At 51.2% G+C, this 22,255-nt stretch overlaps 2 protein-coding genes across 4 annotated transcripts in view; one reads left to right on the top strand and one right to left on the bottom strand.

Moving 5' to 3' along the window:
* Window positions 1–1,071: 1,071 nt before the first annotated feature.
* On the top strand, window positions 1,072–4,829 carry ABHD15 (abhydrolase domain containing 15). Its single transcript, XM_084823140.1, has 2 exons — window positions 1,072–1,993; window positions 4,131–4,829. Exons 1-2 carry the CDS (start codon window positions 1,170–1,172, stop codon window positions 4,660–4,662), a joined length of 1,356 nt encoding a protein of 451 aa, XP_084679266.1. The 5' UTR covers window positions 1,072–1,169; the 3' UTR covers window positions 4,663–4,829.
* An 8,219-nt stretch (window positions 4,830–13,048) lies between these two features.
* Window positions 13,049–22,255, bottom strand: part of TAOK1 (TAO kinase 1) — a 65,479-nt gene continuing 56,272 nt past the window's right edge. For all 3 annotated transcript variants that reach the window (XM_084823136.1, XM_084823137.1, XM_084823139.1), the window contains 3 exons: window positions 21,975–22,187; window positions 21,177–21,359; window positions 13,049–15,176 (listed from right to left, as the gene is read on the bottom strand). In XM_084823136.1, coding sequence (XP_084679262.1) covers window positions 14,715–15,176; window positions 21,177–21,359; window positions 21,975–22,187 — 858 coding nt within the window. In that variant the 3' untranslated portion in view covers window positions 13,049–14,714. The remainder of the gene's footprint in view (window positions 15,177–21,176; window positions 21,360–21,974; window positions 22,188–22,255) is intronic.

The raw sequence follows: 22,255 nt of genomic DNA, 5'->3' as shown, positions 1-22,255 counted from the left end.
TACAAAGCCCTAAACAATTCAGAACCAGGATATTTAAGAGATTGGCTCTTCAGTTGCTGTGCTTATCAGGAGACACCCTCCTGCTGGTACTCAAGATTCTGGAGCTCCGATCTATCATGATGCCAAAAGGGGCCTTTATTAGCATAGTGCCAACTCTCTGGGATTCCCAGTTACTACAAATTAGACAGTCTTCTGGGGTCTCAGCATCTACAGAAAACATTTTTCCAACAAGCAACCCCCAAGAATGTCATCTTGTCTTCTGTCTGCAGTAATATATGTAATTTAATTTATGATCATATACTGTATTGTTTTGTACATTGCTTGGAAATGTGTTTGAATGCAAGCCATTAACAAGGTCATGAAAGAAGTCATTGCGAAAGCTCACCTGATTTCTGGACTAAAACTTGAGACACTTCATTTGTAAAAGCTGAAAAGGAAGAATGAACTGTGAAGGAAATAAGGACCATCTACCAACGGAGGAGGTCCCTTCCGTCTGTTTCTGTATTAGTTTCTGCTATGGCCTGCTAAGGAGCAACAGGCAAACACAGCTACAGAATGCTGCTTTGGGCTGCTGGGAAACCTTCAGCTACTGCCTTAGTTCTCATGCCAAACTAGACAGCCTCTCCGGGCACTTTGGGAATGACTAAAAAAAGTCAAGCACTCTGGAGACGCCGCCAACAAGAACTCCACCCCTTGTCATACACGCTGGCCTGCGATCTCATCCCCCAGTTGGGAACTGGGCCAAGCAAGGCCCAAGAAGGGTTGTGATTGCTTCACCCAGATTTCGCATGCACACATGAGAGTGCAGCTGGGCCGGCCCGCCCCAGGCTCCAAAGCTGCTGCTTATTCCTTTTGGGCAAACGAGAGGAGAGAGAGAATCTACGTTTGCAGTAACAACACCCCATTTGGGCCTCCAGCAGGAAAGGCGAATGGTTCTGGCAGCTAAAGGGTTAATGCCGCCGCAGGAACAACACCCACCACCCCTGGGCTTTTCCCCACCAGCCCTCCATGCGCAGCAACCTTCAGACAGGTGCATTATTTGCTGAGTAACCAAGTGCCGGCCGTGCTGGTGAAATGCTGTTGGGAGAGACGCAGAAGCTGTCCGGCTCCTGCCCAGTTCCGGCAGATGAGGTGCCCGGCTGGGGCTGTGCCAGAAAGAGAGGGAGAAAATGGCCCTTTGGATCATGGGGTTCATTGCCCTCTGCCTTTTGGTCTGGTGGCTCTGGAGGCGGGCAGGCTGGACTGGAGGCGAGGGGCCACAGCGGGGCGCCATGGTGGGCAAACACGGTGCCGGGGAGGAAGCAGCATCGCTGCTTGGGGACTGCCAGTTCTTTTGCAAGCCCTCAGCTCTTGCCCATGCCGTGATCAAGACCTTCTGCCGATCCGCTGACCTGGAAGCCCAGGAGTGGTCCTGGAAGACTTGGCCAAACCTGCAGACCGCAGCTCAGCTCCTCTGGCCCCTGGATCAGCCACTGGAGCTCTCCAGGGACCATCTCCAACTGGAGGACGGCGGCATAGTTGCCCTGGATTGGGTGGTCGGACCTTTGGACCGGGGCAGGAAGGCAACCAGCGCGGTGGATCCTTCGGTGCTGCTGCTTGTGCCAGATGCTGCCGGCCGGATCACTCGGGGTGTCTGCCAGCTGTGCGGGCTGGCCCTGCGGGAGGGCTACTACCCGGTCATCTTCAACAGGCGTGGGCACAATGGTTGCCCGCTCACCAGTCCAAGGCTGCAGCCGTTCGGCGACCCGGCAGACCTGAAAGAGGCCGTGGCGTACGTCCGCTTCCGGCATCCTACCTCGGCGCTCTTTGCCGTCAGCGAAGGCTCTGGCTCGGGCCTGCTGCTCTCCTACTTGGGTGAATGTGGGTCATCCAGCCACCTGGGTGGGGCGGCCTGCATCTCGCCCTTGCTGAAGGCCCAGGACTGGTTCGAGACCAACATCCCATGGTGGTACGAATGGAGCCTGCTCATGTTCCAGAAAAGATGCATCAGCAGGTGAGTGGATGACTTTAAAAGGGGGTTGGACAAATTCGTGGAGTGAAAGGCTACCAAGGGCTACTAGTCTTGATGGCTATGTGCTCCCTCCAGGACCAGAGCCTGTGCGCCCCTGTACACGAGTTGCTGCAGAACGTGGGTGGGAGGGTGCAGTTGTGCTCGTGCCCTGCTTGTGGCTTCCTGGTCGACAGTTGGTCGGCTCCTGTGTGAACAGAATGCTGGACTAGATGGACCCTGGGTCTGATCCAGCAGGGCGCTTCTTAGGTTCTTATGCAGTGCTTGCCAAACTTCTAGCGTACAGCCTGAAGCACTCTGGACTTGCCTTCCTCAACCTGGGCCCTCCGGATGTGTTGGACTGCAGGTCCCATCATCCCCAGTCAGCATGATGGGAGTTGCAGTCCAACACCTCTGGAGGGCCCCAGCATGGCAACAGCTGGTCTAGGCAATGGCTCTGTGCGCTCCCCACCCCTCTAGCCGTGGAACTGCTGGCGTGTCGGAGTGGTACAGGCGCCCCTTGACCTAGTGGCTGCAGCTGGGGGCGGGGGCGCTCTGAGCTTACCGCAGAACAAAAGGACAGTCAGAGTCGTGCCACGAGGCAGTCCAAACCCTGCCGCCAGAAAAGCCGGATTCTCCCAATGCGTATAAGTTATGCAAATATGCTCTTAAGTTCTTATTTTCCCATTATTTATTCTTGGGGAAGGGCAATACCACCCTTGCCCCTTAACCACTGAAAAATACGATCAAGCGACTCTTCCTGCTTTGCGAGATTCGTCTGGCAGGGTCCGCACATCCAGGCATGTCAGGGCTGAACAACACACTGCATTAAATGCAGAGCACGTAGGTGCTCCTGAAGTTTTTATTTGCTCTAGTGAAACACTAGTGAAACACTCTAGTGAAACACTCTAGTGAGCTCCTGATCCAGATTGGGACCCCGGTGCATTGGTGGGAGTGTTACACTTTTCCGCCTAGCTGTTTTTTTCCCTTTAAACTCACCCTCACACTGGGGTAAAAAGAGAAGACCCCCCCCCCCATTGGCGGCAACCAGTCAACCATAAGAACTAGTAACTTGCTTGTATTTTTTTTAAAAGCTCAGATTATTCAAAAGTTGAGTTCTGCAGCCACCCCACATAATTTTCCTGATTACAGCCCCCAGCCCATGACACCTAGTTTTGCAGACTGCACTACTAACTGGTTTCTACCTGGATCACTTTGTGCCTACCAATGCTTTCTTTCACCACCCAGACCACTAGCCATGCTAGCTGGTGCTGATGGGAGTTGAAGTCCAAAATATCCGGAGGGGACCAGTTTGGAGAAGGCTGTCCCGAGCCTAGTAGGGCTGCGAATGGTCCCATAACCGACCCTTTGGCTTGGGCTTGGAAAGGAATCTGGAACCAATGCAACTGGTGCAACTAAGGAGTAGCATCCTTCCGACAACCGCCTCTCATCAACCGCCTGGCTGCAGCATTCCAGGACAGCTGAAATTTAATTCTGAGAAGGTTCTACCCCTACCCAGCCCAACCTAAAGTAACTCTGTGTTCCTCAGCCCCTTGTTCTCCTCTCCCCTTTCCATATCCCCAGTTTGGAACTGCTGTCTAGGTACCCGATGCTGTTGCCATGGGAACCTGAGTGATGTATTTATCCCCAGGTGCTCAGATTCCCACTGAGTTGCTATGGCCAGAGAGAAATCAGTGGAGAGAGAGAGAGAACAACCCCCCCCCACCCCCAGCATTAGCCCCACAGGTAGGACACAGTGACCTCCACAGACTAAGTAATTCACCAGTTTGGCTTCGAGATGCATCCTGGGTAATGTTGAGAATTGCCTATTGGGCCCCCTTACCTGGTTACCTTCATTAGCCAAGGCTCTTGGCAGGATTAAAAAGGAAGCAGGAAGAGGCTGGCTAACGCTGCAGCTCCGGGGGTGGGGTGGGGTGGGGTGGGGGAAGAGGCTGGCTAACGCTGCAGCTCCTGGGCAGTCTTGTACGGCATGTGGTCACTCCACCTCGACGCCCACTGAACCCACCTAGGCCCCTCTTGCCCTCGTCTTTCCCGCTGACCCTGCCGCACCAGGGCTCCCCATCCCCCAAACCATCCGCTCTCACCTGGCAAGGCTGTTGCCATCATGACATCCCCTCTGTAGGTACGCTGAGGCCCTGGAGGAGGCTGCGGAGATGGGCAGGGTGCTCGGGAGCCGCTCGCTGCGGGCCTTCGAGGAGGCGCTCTTCTGCCACAGGAGGAGCCAAAGCCCCACCTGGGCGGCCTACTGGGACCGCAACGACCCACTGAGGGATGTCGACGAGGTGGCTGTGCCAGTCCTGTGCCTGTGCAGTGCTGATGACCCAATCCGGGGGCCACCGAATGACACACTCCCTTGGGAACTCTTCCAGAGCAACCCTTACTTCTTCTTGCTGCTGAGCCCGCACGGCGGGCACTGTGGCTTCTTTGGAAAGAGCCCTGTGGCCTCTTGGGGGAACTCGGCGGCCCTCGTGTACCTACGCACAGTGGCCGAGTTCTTCTGCCTGGAGGAGAGGCTGAAAGAAAGGCCCCGGCGGCGGAGCTCGGCCATGCAGCATCGCTGCCGGCGGGGCACTCTCCACAGCAGGGAGGCCTCGCCCTCCTCCCGCGACCTTCTCCGCGAGACCTTCAGCTGGCAGCGGTCGTACACCCGGTAACAGCTCAGCGCCCAAAATACCCCCCCAACCCACCAGGAGAACAGGAGCCGGTATCAGGGAGACAGTCTTGATGTCAACTTGCCTAGATCACATGGGTTAATTTTGCGCTCCTTCAGGGAAGGGTGGGAGACTGGAGGTGGGACAAAATAAAGGACTCGTTGACAGACTGCACTGTCAAGCTGTGAGATTTCTTGCCAGGAGATGACATGGATGGCTTTAAAAGGACAGGAGACAAATTCATGGAGGAGGTTAGTCCTGGGCACCGGTCATGATGGCTAGATGCTACCTCTCAGATCAGAGGCAAACTCACTGAGCAGGAAGCATGGGACAGCGTGATTGTCCTTGTGTCCTCCTTGATGGCTTCCCGTTGGGGCATCTAGCTGGCCACTGTGGGATACAGGATGTTGGAGAAGATGGATCTTTCGTCTGAGTCAGCATGGTTCCTCTTAGGTTTTTACAACACATCTGGAGCTAGTTACTTTGAAAACTCCTTTTCCGCAATGCATCAACCTCTGCTTCCAGTCAAGCACTGTGGTCTGGATTATGTGGCATTGTGAGAGGTTAGCAGGTAGACTATTAATGCTAATGGAGAGATTGGGACATCCATAAATTCTAACTGCAGTCCTGGGCCTGCACACAGTTGAGAAAATGGGATTTGGGAAAGGCACATAGCCAAAGAGGAGGAAATGTTTAGCCAAGGACGAGAGATTAGGAAGGCGGGCCCTCCCTCTCTCTCTCTCTCACACACACACACACTGCAGCAGCGTACCCAGGTTTGTCATGGAAATTACATAAGAGGGAAGCTGGGGCCCTGTCTGTCGCCATACACGTTCTGCTTGTGGGCTTCACAGAGACACCTGCCACACTGGGATATAGGGTACTGATCTAGACAGGCCTTTGGCCTGATCCAGCAGCCAGGCTCTTCCATTTATATGGTCCATGTGTTTGCAAATGTGCACAGCGCCCCGCTTGAGCACACCTGATGCTTTTTCAAGTGCACCTTTGCAAGTGGGCCCACCAGAAACGTCTGCAGATCAGCCCTTGCTAAATCGAGCTTCCCAGGAAGCTGGGAAAGATGGTGCTTTGAATGAACAGAGAATGAATGCCGATGCCCTTGGTACAAAAAAAATGGGTAGGAAAGAAGTGCCTGATCCTAGGCAAGGAAGGCGACAGTAGGAGGAGGAAGATGGTAGCTCGGTCGCTGGCATCTTGAGAAAGATGGTGGCTCGGTCGCTGGCATCTTGTGGAACTCTGGACCGAAACACTAGAGAGCAGCTGTCCCACAACTTGGTACCCTCCAGAGGTGTTGGACTACAACATCCAGCTCTACTGGCGGGGGGATGCTGGGAGCTGTAGTCTACCATCTGGAGGGTGCCAGGTTGGGGGCAGGGCTGGTGTAGGCAGTTCTGAGCTAGATGAGACCCATTCTTACCTTGGAAAAAGGCCGCCTCCTGTGTTCCTGGTGGAGTCTTCAGTGTTGTCTCAAGAGGACAGCCTTGTCTACCAGAGGAAGGAACCCCACAGCAAAGCAAGGCTGCATCTGGTTCGAGGGGGCAGCCCAGGCAATGTGCCGTGGGGCGGGGCTTGGGCATACCTTGCAGTAGTGGGCAGCTTATCGCTACCATTTTAATTTCTTACAGAGCAATGTGACAGCAGAGGCATTGCAGGAAAGTTAAACGATGGCTGCTCAGAACCAGCATTCAGAGGGACTCAGGGCAGGTGTTGGCAACTAGCCCCACTGGGGCACAGGGACCCCAACCGCCACCGTCCAGGGATGCTGCCCAGCCCCGCTCATCCTTGTAACAAACCCAAGCTGACACGCCATCTACTAAAATTACTTTATTACAGCTCAATTTTTTTAAACATTTCCTTTGCTATGATACAAAGGATACTTACAAACAAAATATTACATATGACCTCTTTCTCTTATTCCCTGCCCCCCAAACAACTTGATAACAGTTTTAAATGCACAATCTATACAATTAATACAGGTTATATATGAGCTATTATGCACATCTGAACCAGAAGGATACCAGAATACTGACAAGAATCACCGTACAAATGCAGCCCCCGCCATCGGGCAGTAGCGGCACGCTGCCCCACCGAGGAGAATGCACACTGGGTGCAGGGCAGCCGGGGTTCACCCGCGCGTCGCCGTGCCAAGGTGGTGCCTGGGGCAACGGCCATTCTGGCCGCAGAGGCAACTGTTCCTTCTTTATACCTGTGCGTGACCAACCGGGTAGGGAGAACGCGTAAAAAAAAATCCCAAAAACTAACTTCCAAAAAAGAGGTGAAACTGGCAATGCAGGCTTGCAGCCAACCTGATACACCTGAACGGCTGATCCTTTTATAGAACAGACAAGCTGACCTGCTGCTAAGAGAGCTTGGTCAGAGAATGAGCTCAGCGTAGTGTGATTCTGAGTCACACCCCCTTGTGCTTCTCCTTAACCCCACACACCTCTGTCTGCCCCAGCCACTACAGTTTTGAAAAGGGCAGGCTGTTCTATTGGCTGTGTAGAGGGCTTTCCCCAACGCTTTTAAGAAATGGAGGGTTAGGACTTGAACCACAAGGACCCTCTGCATTTGGGCAGAACATTCGGTGGAGCAAAACCCCTTTGCCCCTCTTCACTTCCCACTCTCAAACCCTCTGGCTTTCCTCCACCCATCACCTCACTTATTCCACAAAGTTCTCTCTCTCAAAAATCAGGGGTAATTTCTATTTCACTGCAGTAGCCTTGCATAGAGCTAAAAGTAACTGTGCAATGAGTTTGTTCTCATCCCAGTGTTTTTAAGATCTGCGCAATTACAGGTGTGCATCTACATGGTCTGTCATCAGTTAGCAAAGGGTGCTGTCTTGGCCATTTGGTTCCTTCCTTTTGATCAATGGACTGTTGAGGTGAATATAGTGGACTGTCAAAAATTAATTAGAATGACCAGATGTTTGCATGGTAAGCTGCAAACAGGGAACAAAAAGAAAACCGGGAGGATTAAAAAACACCACCACCACGTTGTAATTTTAATGTATGCAACTCTTGTGCAAAATGGGGGTGGGAGGAGAGAATAATGTCAGACTCATGCCAGAAAGTCATGAAGCCAAGGGATGGGGAAACTTAATTATACAAAAATTAATAAATAGAATGTCCGGTTGGCTGGTAGAATAAGCCAACCTGGCTTATGGAAAAAGAGGATTATACATTCAAGATGCTTTTTAAAATTGGTTTTACCCCAAGTGGGATAAACTTACATTGAAGTTCTGTTAATAGTTCATTAGAAATCAAGTCTTGTCTTTTGTTTTTAAAATAATCTTCACAATACAAGCAAGCTTTCATTTTATTTATTTTTTTAATGTCAAATGTACACTATTCACATCTCACACACTTGCCTGAGAGGCCTTAATTTAAAAAGATGTGCAGGCAGTTAAGAGACCCCAACCTGACGCAGAGCAATTACTCCTTGGTGCTGTTTATCTCTGCATCACTGAACAGTCTGGACCTCTCCCCTGGGAAGAGCTTCCAAAGGACTTCCAGCAACGCAAAAGTGTTAATTACTTTTAGAAGGGAAACACATACACACTTTAGTGTTTTTACAGCCATTTCAGCCAATGTAGCTTCTTCACGAGTGGGGTTATGTGCTATAGTTTTAAAAATATTATTTTATTTACATCAAATTCATTCTTGACATATAGAGGGTGGCTGGTCAGGGTTCTGAGTTGGAAAAGTGAAGGGACAAAATTGATGGTGGTGGGGTTGGGGGGCATGGAGAGAGAAGGTACACATTTGCTAGCTGTGTACATGCCATGTGCGCACGTGCGCACGCACACACACACACACCATCCACTTTGTCCTTGCTGTTTGTGGTACACCACAACTCATGCATTAACAGTCTTAACACACAGTTTCTGCCACTTTGCCAAAGCATAGATGAGATGGAGATCAGTTTCTAATTCACCCCCCCCCCCCCCATCAGATACCTGTGGGACAGGGAAACTCATTCAGTCTTTTTACTTCAGGCAAATTTAAGAGGCAAATGCCAACATGCTTCAATGCCACATCCGTTGAAAATCTGAGGATGCCCAGGAGCAGTTACACGCTACCCCATTTCTCCTTGCTTCTGTTCAAACAGAAAATGATTGGGGCAGGGGAAACCATTTTTAATAGTAAAATAAAATCGAGAATAATCCAAATATTGCTGCCTTTGAACAAGGATTCTCCCAGCAAAAAAGCTCACTTCCTTCCAACGCAAGTCAAAAAACACTGGTCGTGAACTTCGCCTTTTGGTTTTGACATTTTGCTGAGCTAGGAGTTAACAGAGAAATGTGTAGTGCTGAAATTAAAACAGCCAGCAATTTGGGCTCATTAAATCCACCTCTTTCCCCTTAACTCCAGCTCTCAAGTCTAAGAACAGGTTTCGGAAAAGGTGGTTGCACTAAGAGAAAGTGAGATGGCTGTAAAAAAAGAAAAAGAGAAGAAACCAGGAAAACATGGGAAGCAAAAGCTCTATCAAACTTGCATTAGCTTCTGTGGTTGCCACTTGGCACATACAGTAAATTCTAATTTAAAATGTACTACGAAGCAGGGCAGGGGACGACAAGGGAAGGTTCCAGGATTCAAAAGAAAATACACACACACACAAACACCACCCAGGTCAATTTGTTAGCTATATTATTTACAGAAAAATTACAGCTCTTCCTTCCCCACATACTCTAAATGAGTTTGTGGAAGATGGAACTGTATGTGTTGTTCCAGGTTACCCGTAATTTTGAAGAAGAGAGGGCATTCGTGTGGATGGGTGGTACGTAGTGAAGAAACACCCTCTCTTAATTTTTTTTTTTTAATTGCACTGCTTGCTTTCGGCAGGGCACCAGTCCTCATGAAGACAGGGGTGTATTTGGTTGGCAAAAAGGTTAACATGCTAGGTTTAGGCTAGGCAAGGAAAAGGAATTGGGAATGGTTCACAGACTTCACCCCTGATTGGAACCTGGCCCAGAGGGTGATGGTGGCATGTACACTTGCTGCTAAGAGGCACTCACTGCTGCAAATTAAGCACTTCGCTGGCCCTCGATTGCTGACGCTGTGCTTTTGCTCCTGACGCCCGTGTTTACCTAAGGTTTGGGGAGAAGGCTCAAGAGCCATGGGAAAGATAGAGCAGAGTTTAAAAGGGGCCAGATGTTGTACTAATGCTACACAACCCAGACTCTGCATGATCATAACCAGAAAAATATCAGAACGAGTTTTGCTGTGCAAGAGGTTAAACTAGATTCAAGTCAGGCCAACCTAAGAACATTAATTGACTTGGGAAAGGTTAGCTGTAATCCTGCAACATTAAAAGAGATAGATGAAGAAAGCAGGACAGGCGGCTGTCTGTCAGTAATCCTGGCGCAGAGGTTCCTGCTGTTTGCTCAAATATATTCCTCCTGAGCAACGCCAAAGTCTCCACCCCTGATGTGGAACTGCTTTAAAGAGGCGGCCACATCTTTCTGAAAGGCAGCCCCGTGGGGCCTGAGCACTTGGGCTTGTGGGGTTTAAGGACATATGCCCAGAAACCAGCTCCCAGTCTGGAGCAAGTCACCCCTCCTCCACAGCTACTGGAATAGCCTAAACCAGCTAAGACTTGCCGTTGTACACACTACCTCCCAGTGACACTGACAGAGTTTTCAAGGGTGCTGTCCCGAGCAAGAGCATCTGTGCTCCATCCATGCCTATAGTTTCCACTGCACCAGGGGATGAGCTAAGAATCCTGACTAAAAGGACTGCCAGATTACCCTTGGGACATGCCTTGCCACAGATCCAGGAGGTGTTGTTTCAGGTGTTCGGATTTCAACAAAGGATCCTTTCCCATGTGCACACACATGAGCAAACGTACTGTGTGAACCCAGCAGACAACTGCAGGCTCGGAGATACTCCCGCCACCCAGATGTCAATGGGAGTTCACACGTAAATGGCAGACATGCAAGAATATATCAATACTTACACAAACAAGAGCCCACATTTATGAAACGGCTGCATTTTCTATGTCACCCCAAGAGGTGTGCATTTCAAGGTAGGCCACGACTGCCTTCACACTCCCTAAACCCAAGCGGAAGGCGCTAGGTCAGTCAGCATTTCTGCGATGGGATTTGACAGCCCGGGGCTACTGGGCTAACACCAACCAATTAAAAAAACACACTCATAGGAACATCCCACTGGGAGGCTGATTTTGAGCCCAGTTCCCTATTTCCCATGAAGGAGGCATCTAAAAGCTCCACAAATGCAGGCGCCTCTGCTGTGTTAAAACAAAATCTATGACACTTCCAAGACAACTTTTTGGCAAATATTGTGACAAGAGAGTGAACACAGAGGTGCTCCAGTGTGACTGGTCTTTAAACAGAAGAGGGAATGGGGAGGAAAAGGAGTAATTTCTCCCACGCTTATCTCTCTCCGCCTTCCACCGTGATATGGTTTTTGATACAGCACCCAAGGAAGAAGAGGTAACTTTCTAGACACAAGAGGCACTTGCATGTCAGAGATCCAGCTGCTACCAAACAGCAGGGAAGTACCAGCTGAAACCTCCGCTGCAGCTTTTGCTTGTCACAGCTACATTCTGGCAGCTGCCTAGACACCCTGCTCTGTCTTGGAGGAAGCAGCATCAGGGCCATGAAGATGAAGCTGCCATTCAGCAAAATGTGAACATGTGCAGCTCCTCTTCAGTCCTCTGCCGTTCCCTAGCAGAGTCTGATGCTGGACTTAAAGCTGTGCATGCCCGTGAGGGAGAAATAGGCTTTCAAGAGCTGAGTGTCACTGAGCTGAAGGACATAGGAATGCAAGCAGTTTGTCTGGTCACGGCATTTTAAAACAGGTGAGGAATGTGCAGCCCTCCAGATGCTGCTGGATTGCAAGTCCCATCAACCCTACCCAGCACAACCAACAGGGGGGATCTTGGGGGTTGCAGTCTAACATCTGGAAGGCCACATTTTCCCCATGCCCATGTTAAGAGATGGATTTTAAGAAATGGAAACTGAAAAGAGAAGGAAGCAGGAAAAAATACCCTGCCAAAGATAAACACGGAATGAATAAATGAATGAAAAAAATAAACTTTTTTTGGGGGGGGGGAGCAGGGGGAGAAGGAGGGATGCAAGTAGACTTCAGCATGGCTAAAAATCTTGAAAAAACTCTCAAGTTTGCAAACTGATTCAGAAAGCACAAGCCTTTCATACTGGCTCTATCACAGACCCATCGCAGATGGAATCCACATCTTGATGGCATTAATATGCACTCGACTCAAACCCGCAGTTGCTTCCCCAAATTTCAGTTCTTTAAGAAACAGAAAACAGTCACAGCAGCAAAACTTGGTGTGCTCAGGTTATCTCTTGGCTTTTCTCAACACACACACATACACAAAACATTTAGACCAAGTGATCTGAATCAGTTTTTGCAAACTATTTTAATTAAAATATTAATTCATTGAATAGTTCAGGGCCTGGCACGCAAAGTTGTACATGGAAAGGGGTGGTGGTGGTGGGGAGAAATGGTTACACAATTCTCTTTTGATGAAAAGAACACACATATCGAAATTGACATCATGGGGCAGGGCGCGGGGGAGAATTCAGCAGTTAAGTTCCATGTCTTGCTTCACACAAACGAGTTCAGGGGAAGACTCCCAACTGAGTCTGCCCAAAATATCAAAAATGCAAGCAAGAGGATGAACGACGCAGCAGGTTTTCAAGCGCTGCTCGTATCCTTGCTCCTTGGTATGTGCATGCGTATGTCTAGGGACAGCTAGAAAAAGAGGAGCCCCCTGTCCCCCCCAACACATTTGATGCCACTGATATGGTACCACCTAAAAAGGGACACTTCCCAGATGTTTAGGGGATCAGAATTGGATGGGTGGGGTGAGTTTCTGAGTTAAATTTCAGTGTTCATCTCTCTCCACATCTAGGTCCAACTCTGTCACCTTTCAGGAATAAGTTAAACTGGTTCAAATTTCATGTCAATTGCAAGGAAAAGCAGGATGAGAGATGGAGCCCTTACTCGGATACCAGGTAGCTAAGAAGGATCTGAGTACCTTGACATTTTCGCATGCACACATACACATTCAGATTTGCTGTTCTGACAACCTTCCCCTGCCCTCCCAAGAATCGCTATGCTTAGTGAGGTCAAGTATGCACAATCCAACATCAGAAATCATTTTTCCCATCCTCTCTTCTGGGGAGGCTGAATGGGTTACAGGCCCCTCTTTGTTCCCAGTGATATGATCAACCAAATAACTTTAGAGGTCCATGGCAGGGGCTGGGGGAGGTTAGCTGAAGTTAAGGATCTGGAGTGGTCTTTAATTTAGCTAAATTTTTTAAAAAAGTCACACTGATTAAAGAAAGAACTGAGCAGCAGTGTGACACACATTAGAGTATTTTCTATACAATTATGTCATGTGGACATAAACACATTCGGAACAAAAAAATTGCATTTCTGAGCCCTATAGATGTGTTAAAAGGCAAATCCTAGAGTTAGTAGCTAGTGTTTTTTTTTTTTTTTTTAAGTGTGCAAGAAAATTAATTTACAAAGAATGCCAAGTGGAGCAGCTTGTAGTGAGAAGCATCTCTCTCTCTCTCTCTCTCTCACTTCTTCTTCTTCTTCACCTCAGGCCAAACTGCCCTCAACTGAGCCCCCTCTCGTGAGGCTAGTCGCAGTACCTCTTTGGCTGCCTTGGCAATTAAGTTTCCAAAGGCCCTCCACACAAAGGGATCTGCCTTCTCAAGCCCCTCTGCTCACCCCCCTGGAATCCACATGAGCACAACAGCTCCTTGGATGCAAAGCCTCAGGGCCAAGTGGCGAGGGAGGTTGCCAGCCACCATGGCTATGGGTGTTGTGAAGGAATTGCAGCAACCCAAAACTCGTGCAAGGGACAGGCCGTGTGCAGCAGACGTCTACAGAGGCAGTAACAGGCTAGTCAGCAGCTGGGAGAGACACACCAACGGCTCTTTGCTCCCCCATGGCAACTAAAACACTCAGAACTGTTGGCTACAGCTTTACATGTAAACGAGAAATTGTGGCAAGCCCAAGGAAGTTAACAAAACTGGCAAATGTAGTGTCAGAAGGAGGAGGAACTCCTCATCTACCAATGGCATGTTTTTTCAACTTATGGCATCTTTTCACTCACAATACCTCTGGAAATTGGGATTGGTTGGCTGCAAGTCTTAAAAGTTTCTGAAGAACAGAGCAGACAGACCAGGGCGATTCCAGGCGTCCCGTGAGTTGTTCTGATGCTTAACTAAAATGAGATGTCACAGTATTAAGCCAGAAAAGAGCCCTCCTCTCTGGCCCGGCCTCTTCCCCTCCCACCACCACACACAACAGCCGGTTGGGCTGAACTGTGGACAGGTTTCTAGCAGGTGCGTTTGACTAGTGCAGTTCTGTCCAAGCAATCGCATGCACCCTGAACTCTCAAGGCTTCTGCCTCGTAGTGCAATAGAGAAAGCGTGCGTTAGGGGTGCAGAGAGCCTACACATCTCCTCTCCCTCAGCTTCCCTCAGCAGGCGAAGTCCCTTCGACCCTCTTTCATGGCACACTTCCATTTGACCCCTTCTGTGCAAGGGACCACCGCTACGAAGCAGAGGGAGGGCATGTTTTAATACAGAGAGGAAGCCAAGAATGCATCCCCCCACACACAGTTTAGCTAATTCACCATTAGCATCCCAGGACAGGAGAGTCTGGGAAAGGGGATACCCACCCTGACCTCCAGGAGGCAGAGAGCTGTACAAAGCCAGTGGAAAGAGGGAAAAACCCTCACCATCACCACTGAAAGCACTACCCTCTCCTCCCCGCAACAACTCCAAACTGCTCCCTTAAAATAACTTTTTAAGGAGGTAAAGAGAGCACCTCTGCAGCCGAATACTATGACATCCCTATTAGTAAACCCAAAACAGAATGGACGTGCTCGCCAGTCGGCAGCCAGAGTCACCGTCCTGCCCAGATCGGGCCAGGCCTGGGGGGGGGGGTGGGGGTGGGGTGTCTGTCGGCAGTTTCTGTTGGCAGACAGCTCCAGTGGAATCACCACCCCTGGGTACAGCTCTGGAAGTATTATGTATAAGACATGTGTGACCCATTGGAGATTTGTGACGTGACGCTGGTGCTGCGGCTCATGCCCTGCTCTGTCCGTCCCCCGGAGGCCGTCCGCCTCAGAGCCTGGGGGCTGTTGCGGACCCCTAGCGAGCTGCCTCGGGGTACCCCCTGCATGGGCCCCGAGGGGTGACCCCATGGCTGGGGGCCACCTTGCATCGGGTGGCCCCACGCTTGCGGCGGGCCCCCCATGGGATGACCCCAGTGAGGCCCCGTGCCCCCGGAAGGGTGGTGGGACCAGCTAGAAGCTCCCGGGTAGCTGTGGCTGAACGCCTCGGGGGAGAGATTCGAAAGGACCATGTTACTGAAGCCCAGCCTCATGCTCTCCGAGTCAAAGGCCTCAATCTCCCGCGCCTGGCGCTCCAGCAGGCTCCGGATCCGCTCGGTCCGCTCGTTCTGCAACGCTAGCATCTCTTCCTCGATCTGGGCAGGAGAGAAACGGGGAAGCGGGAGGGGGCTATGCTTTAGAAGGGCAAAACAGTGCACCAGGGAGAAATACAGCCATCAGGGGAACAATATTATGCACATTCCATCAGAGAATAAGTCCTACAGCTCCCAGCATTCCGCAGCCAGTCATGCTGGCTGAGGAATGCTGGAAGCTGTAAGAACTTTTCTATCTAAATATGCATAGGATTGAGCCCTAGGTCATTTATTTATTTCAATCATTTATAGCCTGCCTTTTCAGCTTCCCAAAATAGCGTTCCAGGAGGCTAACAACATCCAAACAATAAAACAATAGCCAACAAACAGAACACAGAAACAACACAGCAGATAATGAAAAATTTAGAGTTAGTGTCAAATACCAAGCTTAATGAATACCAAGCTTTTGTGTCTGCACAAAATTGTCTTCACCTGGCAGTGAAAGCTAGAAAGGGCAGCGGCAGGGTGGTAAATTAACCTGCTATGGAAGAGAGAGTCTCATAACTGGGGTGCAGCCACAGAACAGGCCCTCGTGCGTCCTGTGTCACTTCGCAGCCACCCAAGTTGGGATGCAGGAAAAGGCCTCTCCAGGCAGATCTTGGGGGTGTGGCCAGGATGATATGGGAGGAGATATTCTAGATTAGGCGTAATATGCACACACAGCTGTGTCCCTGTGAGCAGCCTTGCTGTTGCATTCTGGACCATTTAAAGCTTCTGAAGACTCTTCAAAGGCAACTCCATGCAGAACACGGTAGTCCAGTTCTGATGTAAGCCAGGCATACATCACTGTGGCTGGGTCCACCCTCCCTGCAAACAGGCACCATTGGCATACTGGCCTCAGGTGGGCAAAGGGCCCAGGAGAAGCCAATCATACCCCCACCCCCTGAGCACCCCCATCTTGTCTGGATTAAGCTTTTATTTGCTAGCCCTTATCCAGCTCACTGCCGCCTCTAGGCGCCAGTTCAGGACATCAACAGTTTCCCTGGAATCAGATGGAAAGGAGACACAGAGCTGTGTGTCAAATGTGGAATGACAACAACACACCCCAAATCCCTGGACAACTTCCCCTGGCAGTTTTATATAGATGTTAACGTAAGGGACAAGATGGAACCCTGTGGGACATCATAGGCCAGCCTTAACCAACCCGATGCCCTCCAGAAATTTTGGGCTTCAACTTCAAAATTCATCCCTGACCACTGCCATAGGCATGCAGAAGTCCCCATTACCACCTTCTGAAACTGGCCTCCCAAGGAGGACAGGAGCCATTGTGAAATGATGCCTCCATTATCCATCCCCCCATGAGATACAGAAGGAAGCTGTGACAGATGATACGGGAAGTTACTGAGAGGTCCGATGCACTCCCACTGCCCAGTTCCTGGCAGAGGTTGTCAACCAGGGCAACTGATCTGCCCTTAAACCACACCTGAAGCCAGACCAGACTGGATCTAGGTAATCCGTTTCATCCAAAAACCTCTGAAGCAGAGGTGCCGCAACATGCTTAAAACCAAGAATGCAACTGTGGATCATTTGACTGGACCAATGGCCATGAGGCTCTTCCTCAGCGGCCACCCCACCTGCCTGCTGCAGAGGGAGCAGCAAGATGGCAAGGCCTGGTTAGGACCAACCACCCTTGGGCTCCTCCTCTCCCACAGCTGCCTCCACCCACAGACTTTCCACCAGGCCATTACAATGACGATATCACATTTTGTAAGAATGGGTACCTGGTTTCCTTCTTCCCTCGTGTCTTTAAATTGCAAAATGCCTTGAATCCGTTGACAGAAAGGCAATATATAAACATGGTCAATAAAAGATGCTCAAGGCTTGGGCAAGGCTGGAGTTCCCACCTACTCCACTCCTGCAGGATTCGCTGCATGGCTTGCCCGCCCCTTCAGTCATCCCCAACACAGGTCCCTTGCCCTCAGAAGCGGATGTGGACATGGTGCATCTTTATGATTCGCTGTCAGAAGGCACGCCTGGGACACAGGGAACCTTACTCCGAAAATAAAGCGCCTCTGGCGTATGAGCAAAGCGCTCCACCAACTGTAGCTAAGAAAAGAAGAAGTGTGCCTCAAGTATGAGATGCTTTGGAACCCCTGGTTTAGAACGGGAGCAGGAAGGAAGCTGCAAGCTGCAGAGAGACCAGACAAGCGGTAGCTGTCCTTACTGGAGGGCAGGCAACTTCCCTCCCTTCCAACCCAACATGGAATCGTTGGTGGATGCTTGAAACACGTTCACTCCCTAGGTGGTGGGACCCTCACTCTGATGCTCCACCTGTCAGGGGCCCACTCTGTCCAAAGAGCTGCCAAGGGGATGGTGGACCCCTCCCCCTCCAGATTTAAATCAGTTTTTTAAAAATCCTCAGGAAATGGTGCAAGGAAGAGAGTGACCCTGTGAATGCAGGCTCAGACAGGCTGCCTATCAACTAAACCTTACCTGGCCAATGCAATTGGTCAGGTGAAATCTGAACCCCCAGACTCTCTTTGTGCTTCAGAATTCAATTTTGACTGCTCTCTGGAGATTCCCAGTATCACCAGGCCCCAGGGCAGTGGTCAGAGCATCATCACAGCCTCTCTTGCTATCTCGGCTTACCCTCAACCGGTATCCAACCCCCTCCCCATCCCAATCTTTTGAGTCCATTTCATGAATCTGGTGCAGGGGATTCTAGCTCACAACCACCCAGGTGCCCCAACCAGGTGCTCCAGTTAAGATGGCCATGGCCTTCATGGCCTGCCTCCTCCTCCTCCTCCTCTTATTATTCTCATTAACATCATCATCATCCCATGATATGCTGTCAAATGCCTGGGAAGAGAGGAACACCTTGACTGGGCATCAGGCAGGCCTTGCTGGGGACAGCATTCCACAGCCAGCAGAAAACAAAATGCTGGACTTGACAGACCTTTCTTGGAGTGACATTAAAAGATGGGTTATGCAAGCGGTGCTGATGCTAGCTAAAACAGAAAGCAAAAGGTAGCCATGTTGGCCATAAGAACCCCCCGCCCCCAATCGCTATCAAGCTTTTGAAATCTCGTAAACAGGCAAGATGTTCCAATAAGCAGGTGGGGAGCAGGGAGATGCTGAATCCATGAAGTCCGCATGATCACAGTATTAAAATGAGATGTGGGAAGAAGCTGTGTAGACATTCAAATTAAGCTCTGCCAGGTGACATGACGGTTTCATCCCACTCCTGGCATGAAACAACAACGAATGAACTCCCATCTTAAAAAATATAAAACCCAGCTGTTCCTTGGAACCGCCTCCAGCGCACAGGCTCCTTGGAAGGTTAACACACACACGCGCTCCCTCTGGGGGCTGCTGCTGCTCCCCAGCATCATAAACCACACCCCTAGCACATACATAGACCCGTTGGACCCAAGTCAGCCAGAGCAGGGCTTAACCGACACTCCCTGATCATACACATGAGTTATTAATAGAGCCATGCAACAGATGAGGGCGTGGCTGCATCTCTCTCGCCAGGAGCCACCGTCACCCCCCCCCCCCCCCGCCAAAGCAAAGGAATTAGCCAGATGGCAGGTTCCTATTTGTCCAACCAGATTTGGGTTACAGGAGAAAAACAACCCACGGCAGCATTTGCCTTGCTCTTCGCACAATGAACCAGCCCTACGCTCTCTGCCTCACAGCTACCGAACCCAGACAGCTGGGGTCATGTGCATGACGACCGCCGCTCGCTCCACCCAAACGCTGATGTGCTGCCGCGGGGCACTGGCGCTCTGCCGCCATGCATCCCCCACCCTTCAGGAGAAGCAACTGATTAATGATCCAGGGAGCTATTTGTTCTGCTAAGCATGGTGTCAGTCTCTGCCAAGCTGCCTGCCCTCACTTGCCTGTTCCCTTTCCAGCTCTGAGGACACAGAGTCCTGCTGGGGTAAAGCATTCCTCCGCTCAGATTAACACAAGTGAGACATCAGCAGGATGAACCAGAAGTCAGGCTGCAAAGCTTCAGAGGGGGTCACTATGCAGTTGGTGTTCTCAGGCCGGATAGCAGGGGCCTTGGCCACCCTGGTGCAAGACCAAAGGCGCCAGCATCCGCCTACCCTGATGAAACACATGTTACCTTGAAGTGGCCCACTCAAAGGGCTCAAGCTCCCTGAGACCATCACAGAAGCCAACGCCAAGAAATCACAAGATGACTGAGCTCATAGTCTTCACTCGCCTCCCTTTGAGAAGCCTCCAGATCTGTCCAGATGTAGCTGGGTGGGATCCCAAGATCCAGGGCCCAATTTCAGGCTTCATACAGAACATCACGTGTGGAGTGAGCTGCTCTTGAGTTCCCCTTTTTTATGCGGAAAAGCAACTGATACACACAATACTGGGTTGTAGCCAATGCTGGTCCTGCTTAGGGTAGACCCATTGAAATGAGTGGGATTTAAAAGTTAGTCATGACTAAGACCCATTCATTTCAATGGGTCGACTCTAAGTAGGAGTAACATTGGACACAACACTGAGAAAACTTATTTTTGAGCCCAGTGTGACATCAGGATTTGCAGGAAACTCATTCACAAAGCCGGATGAGCCTGCAGTCACACGCTCCGCTATTGAGAGCTACACCTGAGGAGGCCAACAGGGGGCAGCAGAGACTTGAGCAGATGCAATACGGAAGTGGAGTGCCGGGAGGGGACGTTTAGCCTTTCCTCCCCATGCCCCTCTCCTGATTAATATCCCCTCCCCTCAAGCTGCTGTTAAGCTCTGCAGGGAGAAAGAGAGGGGACTGGGGAGAGGAGGGGGAAAATGGAACAGCATACATAAATCTGGAATGAGCAGTGCAGCCCTATCCTCAAGTAACGCTGGCTGGAGGAGGCCACCAAATCCGCCTGTGCCAACTTTAGCTCTGAGTTACGACATCGCGGAAATGTTACAGCATCACAACTTTGTCAGTTTAGTTAGAATGTTGTTGCAATTACAACTGGGTAAAGGGGCGGGGGAGGTTATGGCAGGGATGAGCAGAGGAATGGCCAGTTAAGTCAGAATTGGATCCTGCCCGGGACTAGGTCCTGCCTCCTCCCACACACAACCCTCTTTTGCAGTGGCATAGTGGTAAATGTTGAAGCGCAGGCAGTCCCTATGGCAGCCCCCAGCCACCCCCCAGGAGAGTGCAAAATGCAGGCAGCTGCGTAGGTCCCAATCAACAAACCCTTTCTGACAGGCTTCATCTTCACCAGGAGCGGGTCTTTCATGAAGCTGATGGGTCCGCATCATTGAAGACGAGGCCGCCCCAAGTACTTTGCATTGCAACAAGGAGCAATATATTGCTGCTGGGAAAATTAATTCTCCTCCAGCTGCTGTGGGGACTGCAGCTTAGCTCAGGGGGAACAGGGAAGTCCGATGGCAGGGACATCAGCACCCCCGCTAATCAGAAAGTCCTGGTGCTGCACCCTACAAGCCCTGGCCCCAGGACACCCTGCCCTTTCCACAGCCATCCTGGCCAGAGGACAGGATGCCGACGCACTCGGCAGGCCACCACTGCACAGTGCTAGGAGTATTTATTTTATTTCATTTCTATACCGCCCAATAGCCGAAGCTCTCTGGGTAGGTGAGCCCTGGCTCATGGCATGGGCTCTTCCCAGACGGGGCTCATACATGGCCATCACCAGTGATGCTGCGATTAGTGGGTGGTGGCAAGCGTCGCTTGGGACGGTGCTGGGGGAGTGCAGGGTGATGCCCAGTAGCATCCCTCTTAGCTGCAGCAGAGGACTGCTGTGCCCTAATGTCCCCATACTCCCCAGGAGTTTGTTGGCAATGTCCTCAGGGGCAGGGGTGGGCAGCAGGCCGATCTCCAGAAGATCTGGACTTCAACTTCCAGGATACTGGCCACGCTGGCAGGGGCATCTGAGAGTTGATGCCCAAACCACTTGGAGTTTGACCTTCTGCCCGACCCTGCTCCAGGGTTCCTTCCCATTCCCAAGCAAAGCCAGAATCCTGCGCAAGAGGAAAACACAGAACCCACACGTGTTTCATGATGTCGGCCGGCTCTGTCTCAGTCCGTACCTTCTGCTCCAGGAGAGCCCTGCGCAGGGACACCCGCTGCTCCAGTTCGCGCAGCTCCCGGTCATGCTGGGCCTCTGCCTGCATCTTGATCTTGCTCTGGTAGGCATTCAGCAGCTCCAGTTCCTGCTGCAGCTGCATCTTCAAGACCTGGCACTCCGCTTCCTGTGCCTCGTCCAATCGGAGCTGCAAAAGAGAGATGGTTGGGCAAGAGAGAAGGGCTTGCAGGGAGGAAGACGGTTGGGACACCCGATGAGCAGGGTGGGAGGCAGCACAGAGAGAGAGAGAGAGAGAGAGAGAGAGAGAGAGAGCGCGCGCGCACGTGACAGACACGCAGAGAGAAGTCCTATTCTGTAGGGACCCACCAGTGGCAGACCCTGAGGCTCAGCAATGCTCCTCCAAACTCACAGTCATCTGTGCCTCCACCCCTCCAGCTTTCGACGAAGAGGCCTGAAGCACTGGCTCCATGCGGCCACCACCTGGACCCCCTGCCCAAGGAAGGGGGCTGTGGGCCTTGCAGATTCCAGCAGGCCATATGAGGGGAGGGGAGGGGAGAGGAGAGGGGAAGCAGGGTCTTTCCACGAGCCATGCTGGAAGCCCAAGTTTCCTCCCGTCTTCCTTCCCCATCTTCCTGGTGTGCCATGCCTCTCCAGGCAGTAAGCCTGCAGGGCACAGCTGTCTTGCTTCATTGTGGCATGCAAGCCACTCCAGGAGCCGTTGTGGCTGAGGAATGGGATGTGGCTATTTCGGATAAATGGAGGTAAACGAGACTCTGGGAACGCAGCGCTGCGAGGAACTCACAGCTTGCGTGGAGAGCATCTCATTGATGCTGTGGTCATACTGCTCTGCCAGGATGGCTAGCTTCCGCGTCTGCTCCTCCTTGAGCCGCTTCAGGACTGCCTTGTGCTCGCTCTTCGGTGTGGTCTCCAGCAGGTGGTTCCGCAGTGCTTTGTACTGCCGGGTCTGGATCTTGCAAGTGTCCTGGAACTGCTTCTTTATCTGAAGTTCTTTAGACTGGGGGAGAGGAAAGGGTGAGCAGATGAGCCAACAAGGCACGTTCCGAGGGAGGTTCCTGCCACTGG

Source organism: Heloderma suspectum, chromosome 16, assembly GCF_057233095.1.
Source record: "Heloderma suspectum isolate Gila_16-S chromosome 16, 16-S_ref, whole genome shotgun sequence".
NCBI classification, from domain to species: domain Eukaryota; kingdom Metazoa; phylum Chordata; class Lepidosauria; order Squamata; family Helodermatidae; genus Heloderma; species Heloderma suspectum.
Note: the sequence above shows the minus strand (reverse complement) of the source record. Positions and strands in the feature narration are given on the sequence as shown.

What these genes read in the sequence shown, in the direction of transcription:
- ABHD15 (XM_084823140.1), top strand. Translation starts at nt 1,170, where the DNA reads ATGGCCCTTTGGATCATGGGGTTCATTGCCCTCTGCCTTTTGGTCTGG. An exon ending in CAGAAAAGATGCATCAGCAG is followed by an intron (nt 1,994 to 4,130) that starts GTGAGTGGATGA and finishes TCCCCTCTGTAG; the next exon opens with GTACGCTGAGGCCCTGGAGG.